This window comes from Sus scrofa, chromosome 13, assembly GCF_000003025.6.
Source record: "Sus scrofa isolate TJ Tabasco breed Duroc chromosome 13, Sscrofa11.1, whole genome shotgun sequence".
Lineage (NCBI taxonomy): Eukaryota > Metazoa > Chordata > Mammalia > Artiodactyla > Suidae > Sus > Sus scrofa.
This window is the reverse complement of record NC_010455.5, coordinates 3,496,571-3,509,020: the sequence shown is the minus strand read 5'-3', so window position 1 is coordinate 3,509,020 and position 12,450 is coordinate 3,496,571. Positions and strand designations below refer to the sequence as shown.

Genomic DNA, 12,450 nt, shown 5'->3' with positions numbered 1-12,450 from the left:
TTTACAAGCATATTTTTGTTCTTGTTTTGCCCCATGCAGGAAGCCTCTGCACATGATCTATGGCCTCTGCGTATATCTGGCCCCAAACAGAAGCCATAAGGCCATCTCGCCACAGTCCCCCTGAGATGCCAACCAAAACATGAAGGCAGGGAGAGCAGCCTAGTGGTCAGAACGTGCCCAATCCCCAAAGCTAGGTGCCTAGGCTGCTCAATCGCCCACCCCAGCTGGAGCACAGAGCCTGGCACATCATCATGGTGACAAACTAAAATATCTGTCAGCTGTTGAAAGAGCATAGGGTTTGGAATCAAACAAATTACATTTCAAATCAAGATTGGCCCCTGTATGCACCTGAACATGCACACATGGTTTCACACCAGTAACTTCCTTCCATTTTCCTACCTCTAGGAGGGAACCATAATCCTTGCGGAATTGGGGGGAGGATTCAATGCAAAGCCATCGATGTGCCTGGCAAAGGACCTCGTAGCCAGCAAGCTATGAGCATCAGGGTGTTTCCTCCCAGTCCACTTGGTTAATGGCACTGAACTTGCAGACTGAGCCTCCCAATGAAGTACCACCTTCTCTGGCTTATTAACCACATCCAACAGGGACTGCAGGAGGGAATGCAGGCTGAAAGCAGCAGCGGGGGCTGGAGAAGCGAGAGAAGCAGCCAGCCTGCTCCGCTCTTGATAATGTCACCAGATTAGCTGTGGCGTGATGGAGATCCCGAGTGCGCCATTGTTCAGATCAACTGAATACGTTTGCAGTGGGGTTGTGTGTATGACTTGGAGTCACGACCATGTTGTTGGCACAGGCCACTCCTAGAACCAAGGTGATGCCCCGAGTGCCATGCTGGTGGGAAAAAGGGGGTTCAAGGGGCTGAAGACATCTGTTATCAGTGACCCCAGTGTGGGCGATTTAGACCACCCTCGCTTGTAAAAGAACAGTAACATTTTCCGTAGACCACCTCTATCGACCTCTTGTCATGGCGTGTACATTTCAGGCTGAACTTGAAAGAGGATGGCACCTAGGGTGAGCCTAAAGGCTAGCTTGCTAGACGGAGGCATCATGTCCCAGAGGCTGCAGAGGAAGAGCCTTGTAGAATTTACCTCCTAGGGGAAATCTCCCCTTCCCACATCCTTCTGGTAGAGCATAAGCTTGGAAAGTTAAGGTGGCCTCCTGCCAAAAGGCCAACATCAAATATTTATACAATGCCAGGGCAAAGAGCTTTCTGTGCACAGTAGGAAAGCATCTTTACTTTAATAAAAAATGCAGTGATAATGGAGTGTTTTCCATAGATAGAGGGCGATTTAACCTTTTTGCACAGGGAACTTCATTCTGAGATAGACCTATTTAATACCAGCTCAGAGCACATGACAGCAAGGCTGAGCCAGAAGGTGATGAAGAGCCGGGCAGTGGACAAGGCCGTCAAGACAAGGGGCTCTTTAAAAGCCCAGCTGTCTGCTCTCTGTGGTTCATTGACTTTTTTGCTGTTACAGATGACCAAATTTTGACAGCCATTCTGAACTTGCTCTGTAGTTAAGTGGGTGAATCAGCACTCTGGATGCAGAAGAGCAGAGCAGTGGGTTGAGAGGCTGGAAGCAGGCACTGAAAGAGGATGGTAAATGAGAACCTGGTTTGTTCCTACTCTGGCGCCTGTAAGCCTGGACCACACCACCCTCCTCCCAGGCTTGCCAGTCGGGACAAAGGAAGGGGGTGCCAGCAGAGGGTCAGAGAGCAAGTCTGGATGGGCTGCCCTGTCTCCTTCCCCATTGTGGACCTCAACTCTGCTACACAGCACTTATACCATCATGTTAATTTTTTTTTAATGGCTGCAACCTCGGCGTATGTATGTTCCCAGGCTAGGGATTGAATCTGAGCCACAGGTTTTAACTCACGCTGTGGCAATGCTGGATTCTTTATCCCACCACAGTGGGCTGAGGATCAAACCCGCACCTCTGCAGGGACCTGAGCTGCTGCAGTTGGATTCTTAACCCACTGCACCAGAGCAGGAACTCCTCATCATGTTGTTTATGTCATATGGGCACTTGATACTTAGAGTGCGTGGTCTACACTGTTAAAGGGTTTGGACACTTTCCATTCAGGAGCGCTGTGGGTAGAGACTTTGGAATTGGGTATAACATATTTTTGTAGAAGAAACCTGTGCTTTGTTGATATAATACAGAAAGAATCAATGAGTATCTTCTGATCCCAAGGATCCCCAGGTCTGGACATGGGAAATCTTTGTTCATGGGGGTTCCATCAGGCATGCCTTCTGTGGGAAGGGGTCTGGTTGGATCTGTGTGACCAAGAACTTTTTTTTTTTAAGGGCCCCACCCGAGGCATATGGCGGTTCCCAGGCGAGGGGTCCAATTGGAGCTACAGCTGCTGGCCTATACCACAGCCACAGCAACATGGATCTGAGCTACGTCTGTGACCTACACCACAGCTCACAGCAACGCCGGATCCTAACCCACTGAGCGAGGCCAGGGATTGAACCTGCAATCTCATGGTTCCTAGTCGGATTCGATCCTGTTGCACCACAACGGGAACTCCATGTAACCCAGAACTTTAAAAGTGAGCTGGACTGTGGTCTGTGCTTGTCTTGGACCCCAAAATTCTTGCATTGTGATCCATCCGAAGAGAAGTTCTGTTCTCGCCTGGTCATCTGTGTAAAATGTCTCTTAGAAAGGCATTGAACAAACACTTGGGAAAAACATTTTAGCAGAGCAGTTGAGAGAGGCAAGCTTAGAATTTTTGATTGATAAAAGAATGTCAGTATAGGAAACAAATTTTATTTTATTTTGCTTTTAGGGCTGCACCTGCAGCATATGGAAGTTCCCAGGCTAGGGGTCAAATCAGAGCTGTAGCCACAGGCCTACACCACAGCTCACGGCAATGCCGGATCCTTAACCCTCTGAGCGAGGTCAGGTATCGAACCCACTTCTTCATGGATATTCATTGGGTTCATTATCGTTGAGCCTTTATGGGAACTCCCAGAAACAAAAGTTTAAATGGAGCATTGTATTGACCAACTGGCAGAGATCTTGAAATGCACTGTTGTCTTATAAGGTAGCAATAATATCAGGATGAGGGAGTGCTTTAGGAATTCACCTCACAGTTGAGTTTTGTTGAGCTGGTCAGTCCCCTCTATCATCCTGGAATAATGAGGAATATTCCCAGGCTAAGCACACTGGTCATGTTTCTTAAATTTTGGTTGGGCATCGTATCAGTCAGCTGTTGCCATAATCATTCTGTATAACAAACCACTCCAGAGCTCATCGGCTTAAAGCAGTAATAATTTATCCTCTCCTCTTTGCAAATTGGCTGGAGCAGGTTCACAAAGGCAGCTGGGCCCAATCTCAGGTCTGAGTCAGCTGGTCTCGGCTAAACTCACCTGGGCAGCTCACCTGGGCATGTCCTCTCAAAGTGGTGGCAGAAGTGTGAGGTCAAGTTCATTCACACCAGTGCTTTGCAAGCCCCTGCTTGCATCAACCTGTTAAGACCCTACTGGCCAATCACTTGGAGAAGCCCCTGGTTGACTGGTCTCTCCAGCAGCCATCTTAGACTTTACTTTCTTCTCATGGTTCTACTGCTTGTCTGGTCCTTGGTGGCTCCTCTTTCACTCTGCCTTTCTATTCAAACTGTGTCCTCTATCTTGAACTCTCAAATCCTGCAAATCCACATGGCTTGCTTGCAATTAGTTCATATTTTCACTCAAAATGGGGGGACCTACCCTGACCGCTTCTTTCCAAAGAAGCCAGACCATTGCCTCTACCTCCACGCTCCCCCTCTTAGCCCATTTATATCTGTATAGCATTTATCCCCTTGGGCATTATAGTATCATCCACCTCCCCCACTGCAGGGAAGCTTCATGGGGGCAGGTGCTTCATTTGTCACCAGTGACCACAGGAGTACTTGGCGTATAGTAGGTGCTCAGAATAGACTGAAAGGGGTAGGATTTCTGAGTCAAAGAGGAAGGACTGTTTTGCTGGCTTTTGAGACACTGTTAAGTTGTTGTCTGGAAAGGCCGGGCCATGAAAATTCTCTTCAGCACTGTAAACTTTTTATAGATAATACAGAGTGTTAGGCTTAGCCATTTATTTGTTATTTATTTTTGTTGTTGCAAATAATTTTCTCATTCTGCTGGCTGTTTGATTCTGGTCATGAGGTCTGTTGGAAGGCAGAAGCTGAAAGTTGCTGTCTGTTTGCATCTGTCTGTCTTTTCCTTTGAAACTTCTGAAAAGTGCTAGTGGTTCCTGAAATCCAGGGTTATGCAGGGAACTTTCTGAATTTGTCTCCCTTCCCTTCCTGATGAAGAAAAGATCATACTGTTGTGTGAATTGTCTTTTTGAAATCAAAATAGTGTCTCCCTAAACATATTTTTATGTTTATTGCCATAATGAAACACCACAGTTGGGGTGGCCTGAACAGTAGATACTAATTTTCTCCTGGATCAGGAGGCTGGACATCCATGATCAGGGGGCTGGGAAATTTGGTTTCTGGTGAGGCCTCGCTTCCTGACTTGCAGACAGCCACCTTCTCTGTGTCCTATCATATGGTCTTTCCTCTGTGCAAGGCTGGGGGTGGGATGGGTGGTGTTCTGGTGTCCCTTCCTCTTCTCCTGTTGGACTAGGGCCCACCCTTATGACCTCATCGAACCTTAATTACCCACCCCAAAGTCCCTATCACCCAATAGGAGGTCAGAGCTTCAACTAGGAATTGTGGTAGGGGGTGAGGATGTGGTTTAGTCAGAACAGCAATTTGTAGGTCACAGTCTAGGGACCAGGAGGAATTCTCTGTCCACAGTCCTCTTTCACAGATAGGAAGCCAAGACCCTGGAAGTTTCTCTCGATTTTTGGAGAGAGCCTGGGCCCAAACCACCTGCTTCTGGGTCTATGCCTCGGTTCCACTGTCCCTTATCTAAGTGAATCTAAGGTGTTTAGAGCTGATAACCCCCAAAACACACCTCCTTGAAAGTCTTCTGCAGAGGCCCTGAAGGACCCTGTTGTATTTTTCTTGACACCCTCGTTGCCTGAGACAGCTCCGAATCATACTGTGTGTGTGACAGAGATGTGTTGAATCGTGCAGAACTCAGAATTTACCATTGACTAGAGCAGTGCCCAGGAAAACATTTTCAGTAGTAAATGACTTGGAAAAACTCCCCCTTTCCTCCAACTTTCACTTCCTGACAAGAGCTGCCCAAAGTGTGACTACAGCCCCCACGTCACACAAACACCCAGGAACGAGTGCCTGGACGGCGTCTGCAAGCCCAGATCTGCTGTGTTACATCTATCCCCCCTTCGAAGTAATTTCTCCCACCTCAATAGAGTCTTCTAAAACCTGTCTCTAAATGACTGCGTTTTCCCCTGAATAAGTTCTCCCCAGTACATCCTGATGCCGGAGCGTGAAAAGGAAGGTAAAGGCGTGAAATCAAATGGTGATTGCTAACAATGAAATTTAGGCTCATAAAATCAAGGATATTATTCAAAACTGTGAGGTAAATTAGTCTCATTCATTCTGATGGGGCTAGACTCTATGGCTGTGTGTGCCTTCTTTAATTAACATGCTGAAAAGATGTTCTGATTGGGATTATTAATGAATGCAGTGAAAATTCTTGCTGCTTGTAAGGCTTCTGCCACAGACGGTTTACAGACACCCCCCCCCCCCCCGCCTGCCTTTTCTTTTTCCGCAGATTCCTTACACGGCTTGACAGATGGAGTATTCATCTTTGAAGCTGTTTCCACAGAAGATAGCAAAACCACGCAGGGCTACGATGCTATTGTTGTCGAACAATGGACGGTTCTGGACGTGAGTATGGGATTGGCAGCGGGGCTTTTCTTGTCTGGACAGTGATTGTTTTATCCGCTTGCTCCTCAGAATGTGGCTGCTGCTGGATGTGGCTTTCCTCTGAACAGCAGTTGGACCTCCGTAGACCCTATGAGGACCCCTTTAGTCCTTGGGTGCCGCTCCTGTGCCACCCTCCACCGTTGGGGGATGGGCCCTGCTTTTTCCCTTTCTGTAGAGAAAACAGACCATGTGTGTGCCAGACCATTGGATAGAGAGATTCTTCCTTCAGGAATTTGAAGGCTCTAAGGGGCAGCAGTGAGGCAAACACAGTCTGTGGCCTCAGTAATAATCAGAGCAACGTTGTTATCGGAGCTCAACGCTGTGACTCCCCTGTCGGGTATCCTTAGAAGGGATCTATAAGCACCTGCGCTTTTAACCATCATAATAAGTCCGCGAGTGAGTACCGTGATTGCCCCCATTTTACAGATGAGGAAACTGAGCCACGGAGAGGTTAGGTCCTTGGCCCATCAAGTGCTGAAGGATGTCTTTGGGAAATGTTCAGCCACGAGGCCACCAAAGGGCTACGGGCAGGGGAATTCCTCAAACTATGTTATGTTCCCCTGGGTTTGGGGAAAGGCCAATGAGGTTTGCTGGTGTGTATTGAAAGGCATTTCTCCAGCTGTGGAAACATGGGCTTCTTAAGACCATTCTCCTGTCCACCCGACATCTGGGATGTTTAAAGGTAGGGGACTGATTTCTGAGTGCTCGCGAGTTGGCCCTGGAAGGACACAGGTTGGCATTGCTCTGAGGGGCGCTGCCAGCCCCAGCTCTCTGTGCCAGAGGGAGGCAGCCCTTTGTGAAGCATGTGGGGCGCTGGGACCTGCTGCACCCTTGCGCCCTTTGGAACTGCAGCCTGCGGTCAGTCCCTCGCCTGGAGCTGGGGTGGGCGCCCCATAGGCACCATTGCTCAGCGTTTAAGCCTGCAAGCCGTTCCTGAGCAGGCCTGAGGTGGGGAGCAGGGCTGCTGGGGGCAGCCGTCATCTGAGCAGCGATGGAAAATAGCTGCCTATGAATGTGACCCAACAGAGGACACAGAAAAACTGTAATAATCAGAAACGGGAATTCCAAAATCATTGTATCTGGGGCCAGTTAGGTCAGGAGTCGGGAGTCCCATGGGCAGAGGTAGTGAGGAAAGTGAGGGAGCAGGCGATGAGCTGGTTTGCTGTCAGGCTCCTCTAGTCATTCCCACCCAGCCTTGGTCCCAGGGGGCTTCTGTGCCCCTAACTGGAAATGGGCTACAAAGGAAGTGACGCTCTGTCTAAAATGCATAGTCCAGCACAGACCCAGAGAACAAGGGGCTACCAAGGGGGAGGCGGGAGGGAGAGGGGAGGACTAGGAGTTTGGGGTTAGTAGATGTAAACTATTACATTTAATGGATAAGCAATGAGGTCTTACTGTATAGCACAGGGAACTCTATCCAACCTCCTGGGATAAACCATAATGGAAAGCAATATTGTTTTTTAAAAAAATATATAGTTATATATACATGTAGAAGCAAGGCACTTTGTGATACAGCAGAAATTAGCATAACATTGTAAATCAACTATAATTTAAAAATAGGAGTTCCCGTTGTGGTTCAGAGGGGTAAGAACCTGACATAGTGTCTGTGAGGATGTGGGTTCAATCCCTGGCCTCTCTCAGTGGGTTAAGGATCCAGCATTGCCATGGCTGTGATGTAGGCCTGCAGCTGCAGCTCCAATTGGCTCCCTAGCCTGGGAACTTCCACATGCCACAGGTGCAGCCCTAAAAAGAAAAAAAAAAAAAAAGATGAAATAAAATAAAATGCAGAGTCCAGTGTGGGCAGGTTATGTCCCCCCGGGGGACCCTCAACTTGCTCAACTCTAAGATGAGGGGCAGTCTGTCACCCAGCCCATGCTGTCACCTGCCCACCATGTGTGGTGATGAAGGCTCCAGGTGGTAGGGAAATGGGAGATAACGGGCAGCAGGCTGAGTGTCTGAGGGGCCCCATCTAGACAAGCCCGTGCCGGCTGCCGTGTGCCCATGGTTTGCTCTGTGACACAGAGCTGTGTCAGCAGGTGATGCATGGCTACACCAGAAACATGCGCGTGTTTTCATACATGTGACGGGCAGGCCACGGGGACGTGTGTAAAATCCCTTGCTGTTGACATGTTAAAATGGCTGTTAAAGGTGAGCTTTGTGGTTTCCTCAAGATGATGACACTGATCCAGAGTCATCTGCAAAAGAGGTTCTCAAAGCGTGGTTCCAGGACCAGCAGCAGCAGCATGACCTGGGAGGTTGTTAGAAATGCAGATTCTTGGGCCCCGCTCTGGACCTTCTGAATGGGGAGCCCTGCAGGAGGGCCCAGCCAACTGGGTTTTAACAAGCTCTCTCGGGGATTCTAAAGCTCACTCCAGTTTAAGAATCAGTGTCTGAAAGGGTAGTTTAGACACCACTTTCACCAGCTGTCGGTGGTCGTGTGATATTCTGGATGGGATTTGTCTTTCTTCAGCCTTTGAAATACTGAACTTCTAAAACGTGACCTTGGGGGTAACTGGAATGAATATTGACTGACTGTGTAAAATGTCTGTGGAAAACTTCCTGTTGTGGTGCAGTGGAAACGAATCCTACTAGTACCCATGAGGATGCAGGTTCAATTCCTGGCCTCACTTAGTGGGTCGTGGATCTGGTGTTGCTGTGGCTATGGTGGGTCAGCAGCTGCAGCTCTGATTCAACTCAGCCTGGGAACTTCCTTAGGCTGCAGGTGCTGCCCTAAAAAGACCAAAAAAAAAAAAAAAAAAAGTCAATGTAAGGGAGATATGGTTACAAACTAAAGTAAGGACATGGTTGTCTTATTAATTACAGAAGAGGTGAATTTTACAGGTTAGATATTAGATCAGGAAGGATTAACGTTCATTCAGAAACTTTTCCTGGATATGCAAATTGGTGTCCATTAGGTTTATTCGCCAATTTTATTTCTTCCACTGATGTTTGACCCCTTCTTTTTGTGTGTTCATCAATTTGGTGATGTCAGTTTTGGGTCCTCCTTCACGCAGACACACGCTTTGGGAAGGCTTTGGCTTTTCCCCTGGAGTCTTGGGACATGAAATAGATTTTTCAAGACCTGTGATGGTACAGCAGAATTTATCACAACCTTCTGATATTGAACTTTTATTGAACTATACGTCAATAAAACTTTTTGAAAATGCAAAAAAAAAAAAAAAAGGCTTGTGATGGGCCCAGTGTTGTACATTGGTCCACACAGCCAATTCTCTGCATCTCTTCGAAATTCCATGTTCAGTGACAGATTCAGCCAGATTGGGAGCTTGAAATTGGCCATGGTGTGAGTATTAGACTGTTAAATTGGAAAGTGCTAGAAATTAGGGGGTTTTCCCCTGGAGAAAGTTGTAAGCAGTTGTTGGCACACCACTGGATGGGCCTTTATTTCATTGCATTTCAACACTGTGATGACAGGTGTAGCTGGCATCCAGCTGGGCAAAAACAGATTTCCTTTTCTTTTCTTTTCTTTACTTTTTTTTTCTTTTCTTTTCTTTTTTCTTTTCTTTCTTTCTTTCTTTCTCTCTCTCTCTCTTTCTTTCTCTCTCTCCCCCTTTCTTTCTTTCTTTTGAAGTATAGTTGATTTACAATGTATTAGTTTCAAGTGTACAACAAAGTGATTCAGTGATACAAATATATATGTATTTATATATGTTCTTTTTAAGATTCTTTTCCATTTCAAGTTATTACAAGATAGTGAATATAGATCCCTGTGCTATGCTGTAGGACTTTGTTGTTTATCTATTTTATAGAGAGAGGTGTGTATCTGTTAATCCCAAACTCCTAATTTATCCCTTCCCCCTTTGGTAACCATAAATTTGTGTTCTATGTCTGTGAGTCTGTTTCCATTTTATAAATAGTTCATTTGTATCATTTTTTCAGATTCCACATGTAAGTGATATTTTTCTTTCTCTGTTGATTTACGTCACTTAAGTGTGATAATCTCTAGATCCACCCATGTTGCCCCAAATGGAATTATTTCATTCTTTTTAATGGCTGAGTAATATTCCATTGTATATATGTACCACTTGTTCTTTATCCATTGTCTGTTGATGGACATTTAGGTTGCTTCCATGTCTTGGCTGTTGTGAATAGTGCTGCAGTGAATATAAAAGTGCATGTATCTTTTTGAATTAGAGTTTTGTCTGGATATATGTCTAGGTGTGGGATTACTTGATCAGATGGTAATTCTATTTTTAGTTATTTTCAGGAACCTCCATACTATTATCCATAGTGGCTGCACCAGTTTACATTCCCACTAAGAGGGCAGAAACAGATTTTCTTCATTTTCATATAGCGATGGTGTTGATATTGTTCCTCGATTTTCCCCATGCAAGTCTTCAGACTTGCTCTTCCTTCTGGCATTTTTTTGGAGCATCCTCAGATTTCCCACAGGGAAAGGAGAACTTGCAAATGGTGTAGGCAACCTTCATAGGTCACCTCCTCCAGGAAGCCTTTCAGCCTGTCTCTGAAAGCGGGTTTCTTTGTTTTCTCATAATTCTCTCTACTAAGCCTATTAGGGCTCCTCTGATACTCATTATTATTTATTTATCTTCTTGCCTCCCTCCACTGTTTCACTATTTCTCAGCCTAGGAATGTTTATCTTTGTTTCCCAAGGCAACAGTAAATGCTTCATGAATTGGGTTTTTGGTTCAGCCCAGGGATAAGTCAGCATGTCACAAGGTTGAGCTTGTATCAGAATCACTTGAAGAGCTTTTTAAAACACAGATGTCCAGGCTTTCCCCCAGAGTTTCCTATCAGCCTGCTGTGAGAATCTCTGCCCTAGAGGAACCACGTGGATGCAGCCATACCAGCACCGCCCATGGGGTCCAGTCTGGGGTGGGCTTGCCATGACTCAGCAGTGGCAAGAGGCTGTCAGACCCCAACTCCAGCCCACAGATGGCTCCTCCTCTGCACGTCCCTCGGGGTGTCCGTCTCCCTCGCCTCTGTCCTCGAGACCTGGCCTCTTCCTCTCTACCCCGCTCTCTTGGCCCCCAGAGAAGGTCTTTCTTGTTCAAGCCCTGGGTAGGTTCAAGCCCTGTTCAAGCCTCTTGGCCTGTGCTGACCCTGCTTTTCTGGCAGCCACTGTCCTTCTGCAGCCTCCCAGGGCTCTGACCACAAAATACCTCTGACCAGCTCTTTTCCCAGAATGGGAATGGACTGGTCCTGTTCCTGCCTCCTTCCTCCCATGCACTTTAATATCCTCAGCTCTGGGTGCAGCTGTGCCATTCTAATTTCACAACGTCTTCCTGGCTTCCCTCTCTCCACACCCATGCACACATGCATGGACACACACACACACACACACACACACACACACACACTTTCACAGGAAAACCTACCTGGATCTTCACAGCTCAGCAGATGGTATGTTGGAAAGAGAATGTGGAGTCTAGCATCCGGCCTGGGTGGGTCTCCTGCTCTCTTACTTCTAGCTGACCGAGGATGTGTGAAAGAAACCACCCCCTCTTTGCTTTTCCATTTTTCAGTGGTACAAATGGGGATGTGAGTAACAACTTCTGAAAGCCGAGAAGAATTTAAAAAGATGATGTATTAAGAAGTTGTGAATTTAGAAGTTCCCGTTGTGGCGCAGTGGTTAACGAATCCGACTAGGAACCATGAGGTTGCGGGTTCGGTCCCTGCCCTTGCTCAGTGGGTTAACGATCCGGCGTTGCCGTGAGCTGTGGTGTAGGTTGCAGACCCGGCTCGGACCCCGCGTTGCTGTGGCTCTGGCGTAGGCCGGTGGCTACAGCTCCGATTGGACCCCTGGCCTGGGAACCTCCGTATGCCGCGGGAGCGGCCCAAGAAATAGCAACAACAACAACAACAAACAACAAAAGACAAAAAAAAAAAGTTGTGAATTTAGCACTTGGCATATAGTGCGTAAATACTACTCCCTTTTATCGGTCACCTGAGATCATCCATTAGAGAGATGCTATGCCTTCTGCCTTGATCTTGGGAACATGTGGAGTCGAATGCATACAATTGCCTTTTTCTCAGTTGGAAACTTAGGGCCTAAAATAAAAACTGTGTGAATGAGATGAACGTCCACCCACAGGGCGTTTGTAACAGGTATTTTGTTTACATTCTTTGAGTTTACAATCTAGAGTGTGAGCCAAAGAGTAATTCTTTGAAAGTAAAGAGGGAAGCTGTAGAGACCTGATTGGTAGAGCATAAGAGACAGAGAAGCAGAGACAGCACCCATCGTCTGTCTGTCCGCACGTCATCAGCCTGGCTGCCCATCAGAGTTGGTGAACACTGTCAGGAGCTCCAAGAGCCGTAGAGCCTTCTCCACCCTCATCCTCCTCCCTGGGCATCTCCCAGCTCCAGGGCTTCTTGTGAAATTTGCCACCAGAATGGAACATATGACAGTATTAAAAAGCATTTTGAGCTGATGTGGTTGGTTGTGGGAGCCAGGGAGTTCATCAGAAAAGTCAGTTAAAAAGAACCAAAGAAAGTCATATTCATATCTTACATATTATTTAAATATAAAATACGTAAATACACATCCACCGGCCAATCTGAGTTTGGGGACTGCTAATTGGAATCCAGCTTCATCCTTCTGTTATAAACCACAATTGCCAGTGG

At 46.9% G+C, this 12,450-nt stretch overlaps 1 protein-coding gene across 1 annotated transcript in view; it reads left to right on the top strand.

Moving 5' to 3' along the window:
• RFTN1 (raftlin, lipid raft linker 1) overlaps positions 1–12,450 on the top strand; it is a 220,625-nt gene that overhangs the window by 166,052 nt on the left and 42,123 nt on the right. Inside the window, exon 7 of the mRNA XM_021071357.1 lies at positions 5,693–5,808. Within this exon, the coding sequence (XP_020927016.1) occupies positions 5,693–5,808 (116 nt within the window). The remainder of the gene's footprint in view (positions 1–5,692; positions 5,809–12,450) is intronic.